At 40.2% G+C, this 23491-nt stretch overlaps 1 protein-coding gene across 2 annotated transcripts in view; it reads left to right on the top strand.

Annotated features, from left to right (window-relative positions):
• cntn1a (contactin 1a) overlaps positions 1-23491 on the top strand; it is a 106266-nt gene that overhangs the window by 78141 nt on the left and 4634 nt on the right. For both annotated transcript variants that reach the window (XM_034176099.1, XM_034176098.1), the window contains exons 16-21: positions 6422-6492; positions 9154-9388; positions 10554-10657; positions 14236-14425; positions 14537-14649; positions 16870-17026. In XM_034176099.1, coding sequence (XP_034031990.1) covers positions 6422-6492; positions 9154-9388; positions 10554-10657; positions 14236-14425; positions 14537-14649; positions 16870-17026 — 870 coding nt within the window. The remainder of the gene's footprint in view (positions 1-6421; positions 6493-9153; positions 9389-10553; positions 10658-14235; positions 14426-14536; positions 14650-16869; positions 17027-23491) is intronic.

Genomic DNA, 23491 nt, shown 5'->3' with positions numbered 1-23491 from the left:
GACTCTTTGTCAGCCTGGCTACAGTGCTGAAAAGAAACCTGGGGTTGTTCTTATTTTCTTCAATTAGTGATGAGTAGAAAGATGTCCTAGCTTTACGGAGGGCTTTTTTATAGAGCAACAGACTCTTTTTCCAGGCTAAGTGAAGATCTTCTAAATTAGTGAGACGCCATTTCCTCTCCAACTTACGGGTTATCTGCTTTAAGTTACGAGTTTGTGAGTTATACCACGGAGTCAGACACTTCTGATTTAAAGCTCTCTTTTCAGAGGAGCTACAGCATCCAAAGTTGTCTTCAATGAGGATGTAAAACTATTGACGAGATACTCTATCTCCCTTACAGAGTTTAGGTAGCTACTCTGCACTGTGTTGGTATATGGCATTAGAGAACATAAAGATAGAATCATATCCTTAAACCTAGTTACAGCGCTTTCTGAAAGACTTCTAGTGTAATGAAACTTATTCCCCACTGCTGGGTAGTCCATCAGAGTAAATGTAAATGTTATTAAGAAATGATCAGACAGAAGGGAGTTTTCAGGGAATACTGTTAAGTCTTCTATTTCCATACCATAAGTCAGAACAAGATCTAAGATATGATTAAAGTGGTGGGTGGACTCATTTACTTTTTGAGCAAAGCCAGTAGAGTCTAATAATAGATTAAATGCAGTGTTGAGGCTGTCATTCTCAGCATCTGTGTGGATGTTAAAATCGCCCACTATAATTATCTTATCTGAGCTAAGCACTAAGTCAGACAAAAGGTCTGAAAATTCACAGAGAAACTCACAGTAACGACCAGGTGGATGATAGATAATAACAAATAAACTGGTTTTTGGGACTTCCAATTTGGATGGACAAGACTAAGAGACAAGCTTTCAAATGAATTAAAGCTCTGTCTGGGTTTTTGATTAATTAATAAGCTGGAATGGAAGATTGCTGCTAATCCTCCGCCCCGGCCCGTGCTACGAGCATTCTGACAGTTAGTGTGACTCGGGGGTGTTGACTCATTTAAACTAACATATTCATCCTGCTGTAACCAGGTTTCTGTTAGGCAGAATAATCAATACGTTGATCAATTATTATATCATTTACCAACAGGGACTTAGAAGAGAGAGACCTAATGTTTAATAGACCACATTTAACTGTTTTAGTCTGTGGTGCAGTTGAAGGTGCTATATTATTTTTTCTTTTTGAATTTTTATGCTTAAATAGATTTTTGCTGGTTATTGGTAGTCTGGGAGCAGGCACCGTCTCTACGGGGATGGGGTAATGAGGGGATGGCAGGGGGAGAGAAGCTGCAGAGAGGTGTGTAAGACTACAACTCTGCTTCCTGGTCCCAACCCTGGATAGTCACGGTTTGGAGGGTTTAAGAAAATTGGCCAGATTTCTAGAAATGAGAGCTGCTCCATCCAAAGTGGGATGGATGCCGTCTCTCCTAACAAAACCAGGTTTTCCCAGAAGCTTTGCCAATTATCTATGAAGCCCACCTCATTTTTTGGACACCACTCAGACAGCCAGCAATTCAGCAGTGATGAGTAGTAAGATGTCCTAGCTTTACGGAGGGCTTTTTTATATAGCAACAGACTCTTTTTCCAGGCTAAGTGAAGATCTTCTAAATTAGTGAGATGCCATTTCCTCTCCAACTTACGGGTTATCTGCTTTAAGCTGCGAGTTTGTGAGTTATACCACAGAGTCAGGCACTTCTGATTTAAAGCTCTCTTTTTCAGAGGAGCTACAGCATCCAAAGTTGTCTTCAATGAGGACGTAAAATTATTGGCGTGCTGTCACCTTTTATCATCGTTCACTTGAATCTAATGAATGTCACAAATTACTCTATAAAAATTAATGATGACAACATACACACAATGCAATGCAAATTACTACACTTTCACTAAAGTGACATGAAATATACAATGACATGGCTAAAATTCTTCTCTACTACCTGTGCGTAGAACTGGCAACATGAAGATGACTAGTGACGGAAGCCATTAAGACACCCATGACATTTCTGATAGAGTTGAGATTCAGTGGCCATGGTTGGACATAAACTATGTTCATGACTTACCAGTCATGGATTTGAAGTTTAGTGGCACCTAGAATACACCACTAAGAACTAAAGCCCCCGTCACACATAGCAAGAATGTGTCGGAACCAGCAAATACTGCCATAATCCGACGAAGTCGGGAGGAAAAGAGGCGCGGTCAGCAGTGTCAGAACGCATCCAGATTACCTCGTCCACATGTGCACAATGGCATCCAAAGCGTATGTAGACAACAGGTAGATGACACAGACTGCTGTCAGACAGCCATAAAAGGTGCTGAAGACTGCCCGATGTCCAAGCACAGGACGGAGTGGCAGGGAGCACTGTGATCCTCCCTTTGCACAGTCTCTACTGGACACCGGAGTACAACCAATGTGTGGACCGGACTCACGCCATATGTGTCAAAGCTGGCACGGTGCGGTCACTCACTCACTCATGCAATCACATCTGCGCTTGTCCTCCCCTTCATAGCACTGCTTACCTCACGTGCATGTGGGTGTGTGCATAGAGCAGGTGCTGGACTGATGACATGATCGCTGGGTGTGCGTGTATGTGTGCATGCGCTCACAGAAGGTAAATGAGCAGCTATGTGTGCATGGGGAAACAGGTGCGTGCCGTTGTCAGCTGTTGGACACTGCTGGCAATGGGCCATGCTGTCCCATGCATTTCTTTTTTTGTGTTTTGGCTCACTTCAGTAGCACAGTGCAGCTCTGGACATCGCGATGGTTGGATTATCACATCAGATTTATTTTTGCCGTGGTTGATCCCAGCACACAGCAGCCGGGTGAGAGGATTTTAACCACAGGCTGCCAGTTTCGGCTTCACGTCCACACTGTGAAACACTCCTGGACCACTGTTGGAAGTGAGATTCATGTTTATTAATGTTTCATGGCCTGGCACAACAGTTCCATGTCATATCTCCTACAGAGTAAGAAGGTGATCATTTATTACAGCATGAGATCTGTTCAGCTCCGAGCCTGACACGTGCAGTGATGCGTTACTGTGCACCACGGAGAGGTGCAGTTTCCCGTGTTATATACAGTTATGATGGAGACAATATTCACATTATTTATGTCGCCCATGGGAAGGAATGGACAAATATCTGTACTGTAAGGTCTATTGTGGATATAACAGCCTGTTCAGATGTGCGGTGGTGTGCACACAGTGGCACACGGTGCTTTCAGATTGATAGCCACTGTTCACATTCACTGTACATGATAGTAATTCATAATTGTTATCATGATGAAGCGTGCCGCGTACATATAAACAGCTTTTTTGCGATAGAGGGGGCATTGGAGGTGGACATTATTATATGTGGCACGTGCGGGTCATACCGGCAGGCTTTGCCGTGCCAGATCCATCTCAAGGTTCCCTCATATGCGCTCAAATCGTTTTGGATCCTGTTTTGCTGCCATCGGAATATGTAAATTGCGGTCAGATGGTCCTCAGATTGCACATGGACCACCGTTGGATAGATGTCCCATCTCGACGGTGCCTGGAGGGTTTTGAACATGTGCATCACACTCAGGGCCGCCGGCCCATTTTGACCAATTGTGTGGACTTTCGCAGATGGCTGTTAGAACGTTTTCGGACTGCAACTGGACACTTTTCGGATGTGGGTTGTCATTCTGACACCAATCGGCCTCATTCCAGCTATGTGTGATGGAGGTATAAAGGCATTAGATTCTGAATACAGCACCTTCTACTTGTTGCTACATCAGTCACAGTTTCATGAGTTGCACAGGCAGGAGACAGTTAAAGAGGAAAGTGAAATGAATTCTTTCCCTCTTGGTTCAGCAGATAAAGCTTCACAGTTTAGTAACACTGATATGAAAAGAAAGAAGCTGTGACTGGCAGTGGCGGCTGGTGAAAAACAGTCTTGGTGGGGCGGCTGTGTCAATAGATTCCCTTGCCTTGTCCAGTACAGGCATTCAAGTGAACAGTCGGAAAATTACTACAATTCCACAATAATCATTTCATGTCCTTCTCAAAATCAGCAGTTTTACAGATAAAGTTAACCATTTACAGCTATATTAGGCCCCATTTCTACTTTGGAAAGGAACAGTATCAAATACAACACTCAAGTTCTTGAGCACAGAACATTTAACCATTTGACACCAATTACACACATAGTACACCAAACTATATCACCAAATTTACACTCTTTCAAAATATGGAAAAATTCTTCAATTGACAAAAGAACATTATGTACATACTACAATGTTCACACCACCTTCCAAGAGAGAGCGAGAGAGAGAAAATGTTTGTGTGTGTGTGTGTGTGTGTGTGTGTGTGTGTGAGAGAGAGAGAGAGAGAGAGAGAGCGTGTGTGAGAGTGAGAGAGAGAAAGTGTTTGTGTGTGTGAGAGAGAGAGAGCCTGTGTGAGAGTGAGAGAGAGAGAGAAAGAGTGTGTGTGTGAGAGAGAGAGAGTGTGTGTGTGTGTGTGTGTGAGAGAGAGAGAGAGCGAGAGAAAATTAAGGTAATATTTTGTATGAACATTACTGAGTGGAATGGAGGCAAACTAAAGAAGCTTGAAAAACTTAAATAACTTGACTAACTAATAACACCAAAAGCTTTAAATTAAATTGGTTAAAATTAATTAACAGTGTAGAGGACAAAGCAAATTAAGTATACAAAACCACTTAATTAAATGTGTTGCTAAACTTGGGTTTGTCTTACTATAAGTGCCTTGTGTGTCCTCAGTGGCTGAGTTAGAATTTCTTTAAAAAACATGCAAATTGCTATTTTAGGGTTTTGTTTTGTTTGTTTTTAAACTGAGCAAATAATTTGTTTTAGAGTGTGGAATACTCCAAAGAATATTTCACTTCTGTGAACTGATCCTCATAACTTGTAAAGTGAAATCAAAATACTAGCATGGCTGCAGCTTTGAACACTGTTACAAACAGCTCCAGCCTCCCCTATTACCATTATAACTGGTCTGCTGTCCCAATAAAGATCACAGCTTTGACTCCCTAAAACAAACAAAAAAACATCACTCATTCGTTTTATCTTAAATTTTCATCCTCGTTTCCACACCAGGAGCAACATTCGGGAATAAATCCGAGCAGCTCGTCAGCTCACCTGAGCTGAAGTGGATCCAGAGGAGTCAGTCCGCAGCTGGCAGAGGTGGATGCGCTCCTTTCCACCCCACAGTAAAGAGCGCAGATCAGCAGCCTCCGTGACGTGTGCACGCTGACAGTGTGAATGAAGAATGAACACGGTTTATAACAAGTCAGACAAATGTCTCTCCTCCAACCGGGATGTGCAATTGTCATTAAACCACGAGAAAGATCTGATGTGCGCACCTCCATGCGCCTCCAAAAGGATCCCCGCAAAACTTTGGTGTCATTGATTTGATTAGTTTTGTCCCGTTTTAAACCTCCGAAGAGTTCTTCAACTTACTCCAGCAAAACACACGGAGACAAAATAAAAATAAATAAATATAACCCAAACGTCGTCGTCACCATCATCTCTTCCTGCCTGACAGACAGCAGCAGCTGCAGCGTCACGTATATCACTGACTGTAATCTAACGTTCCCGCATTTTTGTAGCATGGGCTAAAATTCCGACGCCCCAAAGCCATTAATTTTGGCAATGTTGATTTGCCAAATATTTATTAATTTTCCATAGCAACTACATACAATTGGTTATTTCGCTGCAGTTCAAGGGCGCTTTGAATGAGCGCCCAAGACGAGGAATGATACGTTCTCTGCTTCTGTCGGTGGAAATGCACTGTTGAATGAGAGTCACTTGGAGGAAGTGTTGTTTTAATCATTCATATTACATGTAGGCACATACTATTAAGTAAAACTGACATTGATAATACTTTTTAAATATATATATTATGACTTTTCCCCTCCACATCTAGGAGGGCAGCGCCCGAGTGCCCCCTATGGGCCAGCTGCCACTGGACTGACTGGTGAAGCAACAGGGAAAAGTTCTTATGAACACTGTTTCTCTCTAATCATAGCTACTGCCTCTCCTAACTGCTTTAGCATCATGATAGGTATCTTGGTGGCTTCCCACACAAGTCTCTTTTGTGCACATTCACTCACTTTTAGGAGATGGTCAACACCAACTACAGAGAAATTCACTCCAGAAAAATTAATTCATAAAATTAAATTGATCGGCTTCTAGTAACCTCTCTAAAAATGATAATGTCCACTCCTCTAAAGTCTAAAAAGAGAGCTTTGTGTCTCTGACAGCGGTAAAGCTCCCCCGTGGACATCTAGGTGTTTCACTTGGCACACTGGAAGGTACTGATATTATATTTGCAGTTAGTATTCAGTAGTGCTGCCAAGTTGAGGTTACAGCCTGTGTGGGATGCCAGTGTTTCTGAGGACTCTCAGTATGTGGGCTCAGAGTTTTGCTGTGCTTGTCTCCTTGTAGTTCCTGTGGTGGCGCCCTCGGATGTTGGCGGAGGTGGAGGGGCTAGCAGGGAGCTGACTATTAGTTGGACGGTAGGTGCAGACACTTTCCATTCCTCCTGTTCTACCAAGAGGACAGACACATCATAAACACTCTATAAAACATTAACTACAGTCCCGTTAATAGTCAGCTGATCTTTGATCTTACATGTAGAGCTTAGGGGAGATGATGGTCTAATGGTTAAAGTGTTGGGCTTGAGACCAGAGGATCCTCGGTTCAAATCCCAGCCTTACCAAATCACTAAGGCCTCTTGGGCAAGGTCCTTAATCCCCTAGCTGCTCCCGGTGTGTAGTGAATACCTTGTATGGCAGCACCCTGACATCGGGGTGAATGTGAAGGATTATTTGTAAAGTGCTTTGAGAGTCTGATGCAGATGGAAAAGTGCTATATAAATGCAGTCCATTTATTTATTTAGAGCTGTATCATAACAGATATGAACCATAGCTCCTTTAAATGAACAATTGGAGGGGGTCTGTGGTATTTTTCAATTTGGGCTTTATTTTTAGATGTTTTTGAGTTCATCTTTTCACTAACAGACAAAAACTGTTTTAATTGAGCAGTTTTGATTCACAATATAAACACTGACACAACATAATTGGCTACATAGTGTAATTGTGCTGAAAACAAAAGTAAACTGCGAGTTGTCATTAGTGAAGAACTGAAAATTCAACTACAAGTGTCTGGTTCTATGAAGAGGATAACTATGGCGGTAAATGTGTGTATGTTAACTTCACTAGATGACAGAACCTTTTAAAATGACCTGGACTTGCATGTATTGCCTACTAAAACATGGCGTAAACACAAAGATATTGAGATGTATCAAAGATCACCTCACTATGCGTTATTTTTTAAAAATCCTTAATATTTGTTTCATGACACCTAGTAAGCTATATTCACACTTGTATAATACAACCCCTTTAAAGAGAGCTTTTAATGCCACATTCACAAAATGTGTTAAGTCATAAATTTCGAGCTTCATCTCTAACAAACCAGTTTAAATGTATTGTCGCAGTGGAATTTTTGCTCAGAAACCCAGATGGAAATTCAGTGCTCTGATTTATCTGACTTGACATAAAAACAACTAGAATGATAACATCCTCCATCATGACTTTTAAGACAGGAATATTGCAAATACTGTTACCCGTTTCAATAAATCATTGAATTTTGTATGTATTATGATTGCATTGTTTATATTTACAACATCTGCAGTAATCACAGGTCAGAGTACCATATTTTCTGGACAATATGTTGCAATAGCGTATTAGTTGCGTCTGTCCAAAAATGTGTTATGAAGAGGAAAAACATATATATATATATATATATATATATATATATATCCATCCGTCCATCCATTTTCTTCCGCTTTATCCGGAGTCGGGTTGCGGGGGCAGCAGCTCAAGCTGTTTTTATTTGTTTTTTTATTAGTTTTATTGTTCTTATTTGCTCTTATATGTTATTGTGGTTTTTACAGTCTGCTTGAACTTAATTGCCCCTTGTGGGATTAATAATGGTGTTTGATTGATTGACATTATTGAGCAGCAGCTACTAGGCTAATTAATGTTGTTTGAGGCACAAACACCTTAAGAGTAAACTGGAGTTCAAAGCTAAATATGTGCACATTTATAGTCCAGTTCAGTTTGTTGGTACAGTGCCAAATCACAACATAAGTCATCCGAAGGCGCTGCAGAAGAGTAAGGTCTAAGCTTACCTAACAAACTAAATGTCATTTAATGTTTTAAAACTATAATACATTTTTAAAACATAATACTTAGACTTAAGTTAACTTAGCTGTCCTCCTTGTTGCTGTTCTGGCTGTACCACAAAGTCCAAATAAGTGAAGTGCTGACTATTATGAAGGCCATTCCCTCTATTTATTCAAAGAGCATGGTCTTTCAGTTTGAAAGCATGATTTATTAACTTCACTCATTCTCTAACACCCAGTATGTCCTTCTCATTCAGATCAGCTTCTTCTGCTCCATCTACTTCTTCTTCTTTATGGCAGTTTGTCATCCAGATGAACAGTGCATTAATGTCACCTTCTGCTCCAGAGTGTGAATTTTGACCTCATTCAGACCAGTATACAGGAGCAGCTTGTCATGTGGGTAGATGGTCCAATCTTGTGGCCATAGATGACAATGCAGCAGTTTTCATATATATGTCACTTCAAAATATAAGTCCCAGGACCAGTCAGAAAATAAAAAAAGAAACTTATCTTCTGAAAAATGAGGAAAGTCAATGTCGAATGACTATCAAGTTTTGAAACTGCAAGTCTCAGGACAACTGTCAACACATGACAGTTAAGCTGACTTGGGACTTAACTTAGGACTTGCAGTTTCATGACCTGAGAGTTACTTGATGACTTACTCCAATCTCTGGCAGTAACTGATGTCATCACTGAGTCGAAACTGCAGATAGAAGTTCTTTAATCTGAGACATTTTCCATCTTGCTCAGTTACAATAAGCAGCTGTAATAATGTCATGTTGTTCTTATAAAGACAACAACAGAGTTTTAATGTTACTACAGGCACACATATTGTTTTCCGAGTTGATCAAATCAAACAAATGTGTGCTTTACAGAACTTGGAAGTTCTCAAATTGAGTTTTCCAGTTTTACCATCATCTTGAAGATATCTTCCATGTTTTATATGTCGTAATTCTGTTTTTTTTTTTGTTTGTTTGTTTTTTGCCTTTAGCCTGTGCAGCCACAGTACTACTATGGGCCTAATTTTGGCTACATTGTGGCCTTCAAACCACAAGATGAATACGAGTGGAGAAAAGTGACAGTCGCGGACCCGCAGGCAAAGCGGTATGTCCACAAGGACTCCTCCATCCCTCCTTCGACAGAGTTCCATGTCAAAGTCAAAGCATTCAACAGCAAAGGAGAAGGACCCTACAGCCTAACAGCAGTCATTTACTCTGCACAGGATGGTAAGAGCAGAGGGACGTGCAAAAATCAATCACATAATGGTGTCACAGTTCCAGCCTAGTTGTGATTTCTCAGTATCACAGAGAACAAGGAATCCTTCAATATGCCAGCACTCTGCTATTTCCATCTGTCAGTGTCAGCTACTTATCATTGCCAGGGTAGGATCCATTTAACACAAGTTCTTGCTGATAGTTGTGAGGAATTTTAATAACTCTTGAAAAGTGAACCCATCTTCCTCTCTCTCTCTCTCTCTCTCTCTCTCTCTCTCTCTCTCTCTCTCTCTGTCTCTCTCTCCCTCTCCCCCCTCTCCCTCTCTCTGTCTCTCTCTCAGATTATCATAATCCCTGTAGCATGAACCAGAAAGATGATAATTCACCCAGAGATGCAAAGCATTTAGCCCAGTTATTAACTTCCACTGACAGACAGCTGAGATAACTACTGGAAGCCAAAACACTATGTGTTGAAGAGATACTGGTCACCATGGCAGCACACTTTGAAAACTATAATAGCTAACACTGCAAAACAACTCCAGATGAGCATGTTTGTGTACGTGCACATCCTGGTAAAACAGTGGTGAATATGATGACAGGATGTGATGGCTTGTTGGTATACAGCCAAAGGTGGCAATTTAACATTCACAGACAGTTTGCTGGCATAGATATCAATCAATCAATTTTTTTATATAGCGCCAAATCACAACAAACAGTTGCCCCAAGGCGCTTTATATTGCAAGGCAAGGCCATACAATAATTATGTAAAACCCCAACGGTCAAAACGACCCCCTGTGAGCAAGCACTTGGCTACAGTGGGAAGGAAAAACTCCCTTTTAACAGGAAGAAACCTCCACCGCACAGCGTACTACTGACCTATAATTCAGGGAAAATTGTCCAATACATCAGCAAAGGAATGTGAGCCAAGACAGATTTGTGTCACCTCATTGCACATTTGTGAAATATTACTTAAGCACAACACAGTGAAATATGGCATCACTGAAGCCAAAGACAAACAGGTAGTGCTACATGGTTTGTGGTCAGGGTGATGAATGTCTTGCAGTGTGTGGTGTGCAGCTGCAGTGCTAACTTCATCTGCTATGTTGGTGCTTTCTATGTGAAAATGGATAAATTGTAAACACAGTGTAAATCATTTAACCCTGCAATCTCTTGTTAGCTCCAACTGAAGCCCCTGTGCGTGTAGACGGCAGAGCTCTCTCTGCTACAGAAGCCATTGTGTGGTGGATGCCCATCTCACAACGCAGTGTGGATGGATACCAGGTTAGTACAAGTTCTGTTCAGTTGGGGTTTTATTTATACTGCTGTATTTAGATGTCATATGGCTCCAAATAATGGAGCCAGAAAAGTCAGAATGTCTGGATTTAGGACTTTACTGGACTAAGATAAAGCTCAGTTCTTTCAGTGACATCCTGTGACATTGTTTCCGATGAAACTTGCTGAGAGTTTCACTTACTTGATCTCTTCAGTGACATTCCTGTCTTTGAGGGCTCGACTGATGAAGATGAGATGCCTGAGAAGACCTTATAGAGTCATCAGGTCAATGGGCAGACGTGTATTGTGACACCAGTATATAAAGTCTTTTTGGGTCCTGGTGTTTCCAGTATTATTGTGTAGTTGATATTGAAAATCATCAAAGTTTCATAATTATCTGCCTGTGCATGTAAAAACTCTTCTGCTATAAGCAAATTTCAACCCTTAAATGGCTTGTTTTTAGCTTCTGTGTCATATGTCACAGAAGCTTATATCTGGACTCCTGCTTGCTTGGAGGGACACACCCATAGAGCGAAAATATACTCTGGAAAACACACACAGCCTGTGAAGGCGTCTAATGATGGACATTTCATCAAAGCATTTTGTGACTGTGAAGATATCAGAACCACCTTCAAAAAACCCTGTGACTGTCAGAGTATGGAACTCCGCAGTCAGTTGGGTTACGGTCAGGGTAAAAGATGCTTTTTACATCAGGGATGCTGCACCGCTGCACTGACTTTGGCCAACGTAAGAAGAAGAACACAGAGACCTTTAGACATGCTGATGCGCACAGTACCAGCTCTCAACAGAACATTGGCATCAAAAGAAGCAGTACTTGGTCAGAACCACAAGCTCGATGTTGATATTAAATTTGGAAAATATAATAATTTCAGCACAGACTTCACAGAGCTCTGAAGTGTGATGTCATGTATCCATGACAACCTTCCAGCTGGTTAGACACTTTTTGTTTTTTGAAGACCAATCTGAGTGCAGTGTTGCGATTTTTTTCATTCTTGTGTGCAGCAGTGAAGGATTCAACAAACTAGGTGATTTGTATGTATCTTTAATGTATTCATCAACAGTTTAGAGAGAGAGACTGTCAACTTAATTTGCACCTGGAGCACGAATAAATGCCACCAATATTCACAAAACGTCCAACACTGGGATTACGCTGGTTTATTATGGCAGAGCTCTGGCTGTGGCAGTTTTTACCACCCGATTGTTCTCCCCGCTCATCATGTGCGATTTACAGATTGTAATATAATTATAGAAATAAATATACACATATAGAAATATTTAAATCAGTAGGCGAATTTGTGAAACATGACACAACATGCTGCAGTCAGATGCAAGCCAACAATACAAAATATATATGCATTTCTAGTTTGAATTTGGCTTTAACTAAACTCAAACTAACACAGATGTGAGCTGGGAAAACTACAGTGCCCACAGCAGCATATGAAAATGTGGAACAGCAGCACATACCACAGTGTTATACCTTCACCTACAAAATAATTACAACTTTCCACATGATCAGATTTGGTGTGATTTTTGCCTAAATGTAGGACAGTAATGAGGCATTAATGTTTTCCCTCCTTAGCAACCATTTGTCTAGAACCAGCCAAGGAGTTGTCAAGGGGGCTGGGACATAATCACTTCAGAGCTCTGAGTAATCGTGTGCTCTGCTAGGTTAACAGAGTCAAAACTGTTTGGGTGGTATTTTGCGCTGTCCCCAGTTGTAACTGTTCTGGTAATATGTTGCGCTATCCCCAGTTGTAACTGTTTTGGCAGTATGTTGCGCTGTCCCCAGTTGTAACTGTTTGGGTGGTATGTTGCGCTGTCCCCAGTTGTAACTGATCTGGTAATATGTTGCGCTGTCCCCAGTTGTAACTGATCTGGTAATATGTTGCGCTGTCCCCAGTTGTAACTGTTTTGGCAGTATGTTGCGCTGTCCCCAGTTGTAACTGTTTTGGCGATATGTTGCGCTGTCCCCAGTTGTAACTGTTTTGGCAGTATGTTGCGCTGTCCCCAGTTGTAATTGTTTGACTGGTATGTTGCACTGTCCCCAGTTGTAACTGTTTTGACGATATTTTGCGCCTTCCCCTTTTGTAATTGTTTGGGTGGTATGTTGCGCTGTCCCCAGTTCTAACTGTTTTGGCAGTATGTTGCACTGTCCCCAATTGTAACTGTTTTGGTGATATGTTGCACTGTCCCCTTTTGTAATTGTTTTGGAAATATGTTGCGCAGTCCCCAGTTGTAACTGTTTGGGTGGTATGTTGCGCTGTCCCCAGTTGTAACTGTTTTGGCGATATGTTGCGCTGTCCCCAGTTGTAACTGTTTTGGCAGTATGTTGCGCTGTCCCCAGTTGTAATTGTTTGACTGGTATGTTGCACTGTCCCCAGTTGTAACTGTTTTGACGATATTTTGCGCCTTCCCCTTTTGTAATTGTTTGGGTGGTATGTTGCGCTGTCCCCAGTTCTAACTGTTTTGGCAGTATGTTGCACTGTCCCCAATTGTAACTGTTTTGGTGATATGTTGCACTGTCCCCTTTTGTAATTGTTTTGGAAATATGTTGCGCAGTCCCCAGTTGTAACTGTTTGGGTGGTATGTTGCGCTGTCCCCAGTTGTAACTGTTTTGGCGGTATGTTGCGCTGTCCCCAATTGTAACTGTTTTGGCGATATGTTGTGCTGTCCCCTTTTGTAACTGTTTTGGCGATATGTTGCGCTGTCCCCAGTTGTAACTGTTTTGGCAGTATGTTGCACTGTCCCCAGTTGTAACTGTTTTGGCGATATGTTGTGCTGTCCCCTTTTGTAACTGTTTTGGCGATATGTTGCGCTGTCCCCAGTTGTAACTGTTTTGGCAGTATGTTGCACTGTCCCCAGTTGTAACTGTTTTGGCGATATGTTGTGGTTTCCCCAGTTGTGATGGTGTTGACTTGCAGTAATGCAGATGTAAAAGCTTTCAGGGTAAGGGTTATCTCCACTGATCAAAAAATGCTCCAAGAAAATGTGAGCTTGATGAAACAGTGATCCATTTAAACAGCAAATGTTTTGAAGTCGAATGAATGACTTTTGATGTGGACCCAATTAATTTAGAAGATTCCTTTGATTGTGTGAGTTTATGAAGATTAAATTAGCAAGATTTAGTCAGACAGCAAGACAACATTTAATGTCCAGGTGGACTGATGTTGGTAAAGAAGGGAAGAATAGCGAATGATGATCAAGATAGATAATGGATAATGTTATCTAATAAAGTACATTCTTAAAATAGAAAGGGGGTGAGTGACATTTGAGAACTGTTGAATCTTATCAGTTCTTTTTTTCTAGCTAAAGCAATCAGTAGTTTCCCTTTGATGTCAGAACATGTATGCTCACCAAAATTTCAAGTTCCAGGTTTAATTTAGGGTTATATAAAACACAGAAACCAACATCTCCTCAGATATCACAAACTGGATCCCAAACAGTTTTTGGAGAACACGAATATCATTCCATGTCTTCTTTTCATGTCTTCTTAAAGCCCTGAACAAATAAAGTTTGCACTCCAGGTTGTTTGAGAGCCTATACTTTATTACCCAACTCACCTCCAGGTGAAGTACTGGAGGAATCTAGAAGACAATGAGGGCATGGCCCAGGGGGTGGCAGTGTCCGGCAGAGAAAACTACACCAAGCTGGAGGGCATGAAGCCCAACTCCCACTACTTTATCGAGGTCCGGGCCTACAACTCTGCAGGATACGGACCAGCCAGCCAACACTTCCAGATCCACACCAAGAAACCCCGTATGTTGGAAACCAGACATACACTGCATATCAGACACTCAGGTATAATGAATAAGCATATTCTTATTCTACTAATTGCTCCGTATTGTTATTTTTTTTGTTTGTCACCAGCTCCGAGTCGACCTCCCAGAATAATCGGTCAAAGGTTAAAGGGCCAATTTGTAAATATTGCGTGGGAGCAGGTGGAGCCACTGGCTAATGAAGCAGCGATAGATGGCTACAGAGTAAGTACACCACTTTATTCTCTTAGCATTTGGCTATTCTAGTATTATATTTATCAATTTTTATTATAGCTCATAACAACATTATTAATTACATATGGCTGATGGATACCATGCACTGTCTATATAAATGTAGAAGTAAATATATATGTTTGTGATGGCATTCTTGTCTATGTATGGACTTTGTCATATGACTTCTGTGTGACTTCATTATGAAGTCATTCATACCAATTAATCACAAACATGTTGCTGAATGCCGTATGATTTATATCATCTATCTCGGGTTCTTGGTAGTTGAGTTATACCAAAAAGGTTTTTGTGTTTTTGGGGGCCATGTTTTCCTTGACCTCTGAAACTACTCCAAAATCTAATCACCTCTAGATATCTGTCCAAGTAATATGCCAGCCAAATTTGAAGGAAATCAGTCCAGCCATTTTGGAGTTACCTTGTACACACACACACACACACACACACACACACACACACACACACACACACACACACACACACACACACACACACACACACACACACACACACACACACACACACACACACACACACACACACACAAGTGAAAACAAGACCCTCCTTTGCCACAAGGTAATAATATTAATAATAATCTTGAAGTTTAAGTAAACAATAAAAATAGCATAAAGATAGCACTGATGCTGTGGTAGGATGCACACTTTACTAAGCTAAGGAAAATCCATGCAAAAAACAAAATAGAAATTAATTAAAATTAATTTGATATAATCCACACAATGAGTAAAGACTATTTCTTCAAATTATATCAAAATTTTGGTGTTCTTCTTAAAATTATGTTCCTTAAATTAAATATGAGATGACAAGGAGGCTTCAACTGCATTTGTGTTTATGGGGTCTTAAGCCATGCAGGGGGCTTTTAAAGTCAAAAGTAAAGTCTTCAAATCAATTTTAATCCAAACTGGCAACCAGTGTAGAAACTAGAAACCGGTAGAATGATGTACTTTCTACTTTAGCAGGACACCTTTATGTTAACTGCTGTGTCCAAGGCTTTTTGATTTATAAAAATTGCATCGCGAGAATCTAAGCATCAAAAGATACAAGTCTGTAAAAAACAAACTTTTTCATCTTTGAAAGTAAGGATAATTGTTGTAATAGGTCAAATTTAATAAAAGCAAGACTGAAGTAACATGATTGTTAAAATTAATTTTGAAAACCCAAGGTTTTTAGCCATGGGCCAAATATTAATACAATAACATGATTTTGGAGGGCGGTATGCATTTTCAGAGGCCCGATGTCCATGCCCAGTTGCCCATAATGACCGATATTCACCCTCCCTCGTCTAACGAGGGCGAATATCGGTCATTTTGGGCGACTGGGCATGGACAGAGTGACTGCCTACTGCCTGACAACTGACAACTGCGTGTTATTTGCATTATTATCACTTACTGAGATACACAACACATTAACAATATTTAATGTCATTTCAAAACACACGACACCCAGCAAACGCATACATAAAAAGTTGGCTCACTTTAACTTTTGTTGTGTTGGCTGGTACAGCACTGCTCTCCAAATTCGTCAGGGCGTCCTCATCAAGCTGGCTGCTTTGGCTGGTCTTCGTTGTCAGACTGTCCATGATAAAATCATCCGGAATATCCATATTGGGACCAATACACACTTCTCGCCTTTTCATGTTATCGTCTGCGGACAGTTCTTGGGTTGCGCATGATATGACATCATCACTTTATGCATAGCGGGCGGGTATTGGGATACTTGCCCGCTACTGCGGGCAGGTATGGACAGGTAGCGTAAATGTAAATCTATGCTACCGGCCTAGCAACGCCTCAGTAATTGATAATAATGGTGAATAATGACTGCAGCTGAGATGGCATCTCCTTTCATATATATTTGGGGCCAACAAGGAGGTGATGTATTTGCAAGACGTAGTTTGCTATCATATCTGTTTGATTTTTTTAGTCAAGTGGAGAATGTTAAGTCAGTTGCTCTAACTGAAAAGTAGAACTGCATGTCATATGCATAAAAATAGACTAAAACAAATAAGTAAGAAGTGAACAATAAAGACCTGAAATTCCATCCAAATGTCCAAGCCTGTCATTTAAAGTATTTTTAAAATAAATTATTCTGTTTTATTGAAAAAAATGTTTGTTTTCTTTTCCCTGACCGTCGTCAAACATTGGTGATCACCTGTCATCATGTTTATGTGTCTTTTGATAGGTACTACACAGACAGCAGGGCCAATACGCAGGCACTTTGTATACAACCAGTAAGCGGTTCATTGAAGTTCCCCTGCTGACTAATGGGAGCTATGTGGTGGAGGTCCGGGCACACACAGAGGGAGGAGACGGGGCTGTGGCACAAATCAATATCACAGGTAACACACCAAATGGAACCTTTATTTAATTCAGCAAATGAGGGATTGTAAAAAGTTCTTTATTTTTGCTCTTTCACGATGATGAAATCCTTGTCAGTAAGCATCACTGCCATTCTGATCATTTTCTGCTTATTACAAACATAATCAACATAATGTACCATGATCTTGAGGCAGTCATCCACTCTACTCCTCCCGCACAAACAACAGCATCACTACCCAAACCATGATGGAAAAACAGCTGCTGGGGTTCTCTGTCACTGTCAATCATTAGCAAATTGAAGACAAAATTCACTTTGTTCCAAATGTGACCCGTGCTCAATAAACATGTTTCATTTTGTGCTCAATAAACATGTTTCATTTGTGGAAATTCTTGCACTCTCCTATGTGCAATATACTTATTAGAAAAGGTATTTTAATTCTACACACACACACACACACACACACATGACCCAAAATTTGCAAAAGTAGGGATGATATGGAAAATGCAAATAAAAAGAAAATGCAGGGATTTTTGCGTTACTTTGGCTTTTATTTCATTGCAGACTGTATGAAACCAAGATATTTCATGTTTTCTGTCATCAACTTAATTTCTTTTGTTAATATACATCCAGTCTTGCATTTAAGGCCTGCAACACATTCCAAAAAAGTTGGGATGAGGGTTAATTTATTTGAAATATAAGGATTATCTCATCACTTTTACAACACACTTCTTGAGAGAAGTCAGGGGATGGATATATATAAACATTTCTATGTGACTGACTAAGTCTTGGACTTTGTTTACATCAGTCATCCAGACATGCAGATGGTATGATACTACACGGAAAACATGTCTCAAGTAGGCATTTCTCAAAAACTGAGTGACCATGCTGGATGGATACTGTGAGGGAAGCCACCAAGACACCCAGACAAATTCCAGTGACTCTTCCAGTAGCTTCTCTTAAATGACCTTTGGAAATTACCTCCAGTTATGGTAACTGTGTGGGAATAGACAAATCAGTAAACATTCCATCATATCCTCTTGAAAATGAGTTTTCTGCATTTTATCTCAAGTAAGAAGGTGCTTGAAGAGGCATTTGGAAGACAGTCAATCTGGCAACAGTAGAGATTTAAACTCAGATTTTCCTTTCTTAGAATATCTGTCTTCATACATTGCAGCGACAGTCTGAAATCATGTGATCATGTTCAAGTCAGCAACTCAGTTGTGCATTCTCTCACTGGCTTTTTTTGTAGCATGCTGATTGAATAACAAAGCAACACATTCAATCCAAAGTCAACTGGGGCATCTTATTATTTTTTCTTATTTTGCAAACCACCGATAAACCACCAATAAACTGGAAAGAAGAAGAAGAATTTAGTCGGATTTAGTCTGTGGTCTGTCTTCATGATGATTGTATTTGTAAAATAGTTTGGAAACGTCTCTGATGAGATGTCACAGTGGATATTAAATCTCACATTTTCAAGTCGTGATCTGAGACTGAAGGATAATGTAACGCGCTGCCGCTCAACCACACAGCAGCAAATGAGAAACGGTGTTATAAATTTTAAAATGAGCCCCACGTTGTGTTGAAACAACAAAGAAAGGGAAGAAACATTCTGCTGCAGGGAGACAGCTTAAAGTTCATTAGGAATAAATTCAAATGAGGCTGGTTCAAGCAAAAAGGACCAAAGCGTCGCCCAGACGTTTTTGTAAATCATCATTTATATGGAAAAGCTAACACTCCCGGTAAGTCTTTGATCTTATTATATCATTATCATTATTATATCATTATTTCACACAAAACAAAATCTGTCCTTTGGGATGAATTTACTTCAAACTGTCTCCATGCAAATGTGATAAATCTGCATTTTATGGTTTCTTCTGTTACATGGGTGTGAAATATTCATGTGGAGGAAAATATGACAAATATTTAATATGCTCGTAGAAGTCAGATATTGATGTGAAAATGTTTGTGTGTCGTTTTGCACAATACTTAAGGTGTGAGTATGCCAGAAATGCTGACGTCAGCACTGGATGGAAAAATCTGTGTTATTGCGTTTCCCATTTGTAGAAGTAAATAAGAATCAAATTTAAACCCACGTCAGTGTTCCTGAGAACTAATAGAATAGAATTTATTATTATCATTGTACATGACACCAGAAAAAAATACTGTGCATGACAATGAAATTAAAAACGATCTCTTAAAGCACATTAAAAATAAATAAATAGAATAAATAAATAAATGACTCTAAAAATTCTACATAAAACCTAGTTAAAACACTCAATCACAATCATAAAATAGCAGGACCAGCAGCATTCAGTGCACAAATAGCTCTTCCCACAAAGCTATTTTTAAGTCTGTTTGTTCTGGCCTTAAGTGCCCTGTATCGTCTGTCTGATGCCAATAATTCAAACAAATATTGTCCAGGATGGGAGGGGTCTCTGATTATAGTCCTTGCCTTCCTGAGACAACAACTTGTATACAGTTCCTCTAATGAAGGCAAGAGACAACCAGTGATCTTCTGGGCTGTGGTGACAACCCTCTGGAGAGCTTTCCTGTCTGTGACTGTGCAGCTGGAAAACCACACACACAGACAGTAAGTCAAAATGCTCTCTATGGAGCAGCGATAGGAGGACACCAGCAGTCTCTGTGGCAGATGGTTATTCCTGAGAACCCTTCAGAAATAGAATCTCTGCTGTGCCTTCTTGATGGTAGCCATAGTATTTGTGCTCCAAGTCAGGTCGTCTCTCAAATACATGCCCAGAAAACGAAATTCAGAGACCCACTCCACACAATCCCCATCAATGACCAGTGGCTGGATGACTGTTTTCCTCCTTCTATAGTCCACCACCATCTCCTTTGTCTTTGAGGTGTCGAGGATCAAATTGTTCTCCCTACACCAGATCGACAACCGCTGCACCTCCTCTCTATAGGCGGACTCATCCTCACCAGAAATGAGTCCCACCACAGTAGTGTCATCAGCAAACTTAATGATATTGTTGCTGAAGTGAGAGAAGGTGCAGTCATAGGTGTAGAGGGTGTAGAGCAAAGGACTCAGCACGCAGCCCTGAGGGGAGCCGGTGCTGAGGCTAATGGCCGAAGAGATGTGACAGCCAACTCTCACCCTCTGAGAGCGGTCTGTGAGGAAGTCCAAGATCCACCGGAAAATGGAGTGGGACACCCCCAGGTCCAACAACTTAATCACCAGCCTGCTTGGAAGAATGGTATTAAATGCTGAGCTAAAGTCCACAAAGAGCAGTCTCACATAGCTCCCCTGCTGCTCCAGATGGGACAGAGCAGCATGTAGAGCCATAATGATGGCATCCTCCGTGGACCTGTTCGCACGATAAGCAAACTGGTGAGGGTCAAACCCAGGGGGAAGGCAGGAGATGATGTAGGCCCGGACTAACTTTTCAAAGCACTTCATAATAATCGGAGTTAGTGCCACCGGGCGATAGTCATTCAGATCACTGATCCTGGTCTTCTTAGGGAGGGGGACAATAATAGAGGACTTCAGGCAGGGGGGGGACAGCAGCCTGGCTCAGGGACTGGTTGAAAATGTTTGTAAACACACCAGCTAACTGAGCTGCACATTCCCTCAACACCCGTCCTGAGACGCCGTCCACTGTAGTCTGCCAACAGGGTGCTGGGTCGGTGGTTCGTGATGTGCTGAACACCCTGCCACACCCGCCGAGAGTCCTGTTGGGGAAAAAACACCTACAAAACTCATCAAAACTCACCTACAAATCTCAGGTTTCCCCTCGTGAGTCTGTGGGCAGTGCAAGAATACACAGACAACAATAATTTAAATTCAAGTTAATCCTACCAGGTTTATTAAAACAGCAGAGCAGATCAGTCATCAAAAATCATTCATCTTTGCGCAAAAATGGGTTCAGAATGCATACACATCTTTAATAATGCCACAAAACCGATACCCACAGCATGTGCAGCAAAAAGAACACTCTTCTTTTCCAAAACAGAGTTTTTAAGCTTGCAGTTCAGAAATCTGTCCGGGCGGGGCTCCCAGTCCCGCACGTCAATCTGTCCGGGCAGAGCACCCAGTCCCACACGTCCTCAGTCTAAGCACAAACATGTAACTTCATGGAATAAAGCAGGCATTGTTGTTAAGCCTTAATCGTCCAATGTTGTGCGCTGTTTTCTTGTTTTCAGCTCCGTATGAGAACAGGTCCATGTGTTTAATTCTGTGGTGTTATTGTGTTTCTACAGACACTTTCAAGGTTGCCTCCCCGATAACAAATAACCCAGCCATTATTCTCCCTGTGGAAACAAAGTTCTTTCACCGTCAAAATATGAAATCACTCACATTTTACAGAATGCAGAAGCAGCAATTAATTTTGAACAATACAGTCATTCAACTGTTCATTATTGATCAGCATAGTTCAAACATAAATGTACAAACCATTTGATTATAAACAGAGGCAACAACAATATTATTTGCAGTACACATCTTGACCCCATGACCTTTGAACATATGAAACATCATGTCAGGCATAAAAATGACTATTAAAAATGGTCAATGTCTGCCATGTTTTAAAACCAACATGTTACACCCTACTTAAGCATGTTATTTATGAAAACCTTAAACCAAAACACTTAACTGATTTGAGAGTCAACACACCTGTCAACAGTTCAACATGTTCAATACAATTTATCAGAAGCACATATTTCAATCATTAATCAAACCATATAATATTGTATCATTTCAAAACCATTATAAATCAATTGAACACCTATCAAAGCATAGGCATACACATTTTCATTCAACATCATGATAAAACCCTTAAACACATTATGGCACAAGTATACACTCTATTCAACTTCATTCATTCAATACAATATCTAGTTCATTTAAACCTGCATGGTGTACATACTTCTAAACATTTGTTACTTTTTGTAAATAATGAACACAAAACCTTTTATTCAGTTTGGTAACTTTTAGCATTGTTAGCATGCAAAGCTAATTATAAGTAAAATAGCATATATTTTCATTTATTCTTTACAGTCCTGACTCTTGAAGCAGTCCTCTATTCACCTCCTATAAATTGTCTTGGTACGTCTGAGCCCCTTCTTCAGGTTGGCTCTGGCGGTGCTGTACAGGTCTTCATTACCACACCTAAAGTTTTATTGGTGACTTAATGAACAGTAGATGCAGCTTTACTTGTAACAAACTGTAATTTAGTGTATTTTAAGACCCTATCCGTTGTTATAAAAGCACAAATTGCTGAAGTCAAATGTTTAGATATGGGCAATTAAAGGATTAAACATTCTAAATAAATTTCTTAAAAAAGGAAAATTGAAAGGTTTGAAACACTACAGAAAGAATTTGATTTAGCATCTCGAGATTTCTGTATGTACCTTCAGGTACGGGACTATTATTTAAAAGAAGTAAAGCCAAACCTCCCATGTGAAATGAATGCAATTACACAAATATTAAATAATGCATATAAAAACAAAAGTAGTAAAGTCATATCAAAGTTGTATAAAGCATTGATAGTTAATAGGAGAACATCAACACTGTATATTAGAGATAAATGGGTAAAGGAGTTGCAGGAGGACATAAGTAATGACGTGGTATAATATTTGCAAATCTCAAGTAACTACAACTAGCTCAAGAAATTGGAAAATTTACTGTTGGAAAAATTTAGTCAGATATTTTATTACACCAAAGATAAAAAAAAAAGGCATCAATATCCTTGCACCAACCCTGCTGGAGAAAGTGTGGAGAGCAGGATGTGGGACATGCACACATCTTCTGGCAATGTCAAAACTTGTCCCAATTTTGGGAAGATGTTGGTAGTGAAATTGAAAAGGTATTTGGGTACAGTATACCAAGAACAATACTGACATTATACTTTGGGTATGTAATGGGAGCAGGGATTCAGAAAAAAGATGTATACTTATTTAAAATTTTGTTGGCAGCAGCAAAAAAAGCCATCACACGCAAATGGTACAAACAAGAACCCCCCACAGTTAAAAACTGGATGGACATTGTTGAAGAAATTCACAGTATGGAAAGACTTACTTTGATTTTAAGGTTGCAAGAAGCTAAACACGAAGACTTTTGGGAAAAATGGACAATGTATATTGATGACAACTGACCAGTTGTTCTGTGTATTTTGTATTTTGTTATAATTTGTGAAAACCAATAAAAAACAAGTATAAAAAAAAGTTTAGATAGATGCAGAGTGAGAACAGTAACAGTCCAATGTGAATATGTGGTCTTATCAAATAGTAATAACACCGTATTCTAATCCATGTGACAGACTGTGGATTATAGTTTTGTCATCTTGCCAATATGGGAAAAAGAGTATTTTCACAAAACTTGTATTGTGATGATACAAGTTGTGTGAAAAGCCTCTTCTCCAGGGTGAAAAAAGTGACCCGACCCAACAAAATATTGAATTTTTTGGAGATTTTTTTTGGTGGGTAAATGGACCTGAAAATGCAGCAGAATGCATCTCAGATT

The sequence above is a fragment of the Thalassophryne amazonica genome, chromosome 8 (assembly GCF_902500255.1).
Source record: "Thalassophryne amazonica chromosome 8, fThaAma1.1, whole genome shotgun sequence".
In the NCBI taxonomy this organism is placed as follows: domain Eukaryota; kingdom Metazoa; phylum Chordata; class Actinopteri; order Batrachoidiformes; family Batrachoididae; genus Thalassophryne; species Thalassophryne amazonica.
The sequence above is the reverse complement of the archived record's forward strand: the minus strand, read 5'-3'. Positions and strand labels throughout refer to the sequence as shown.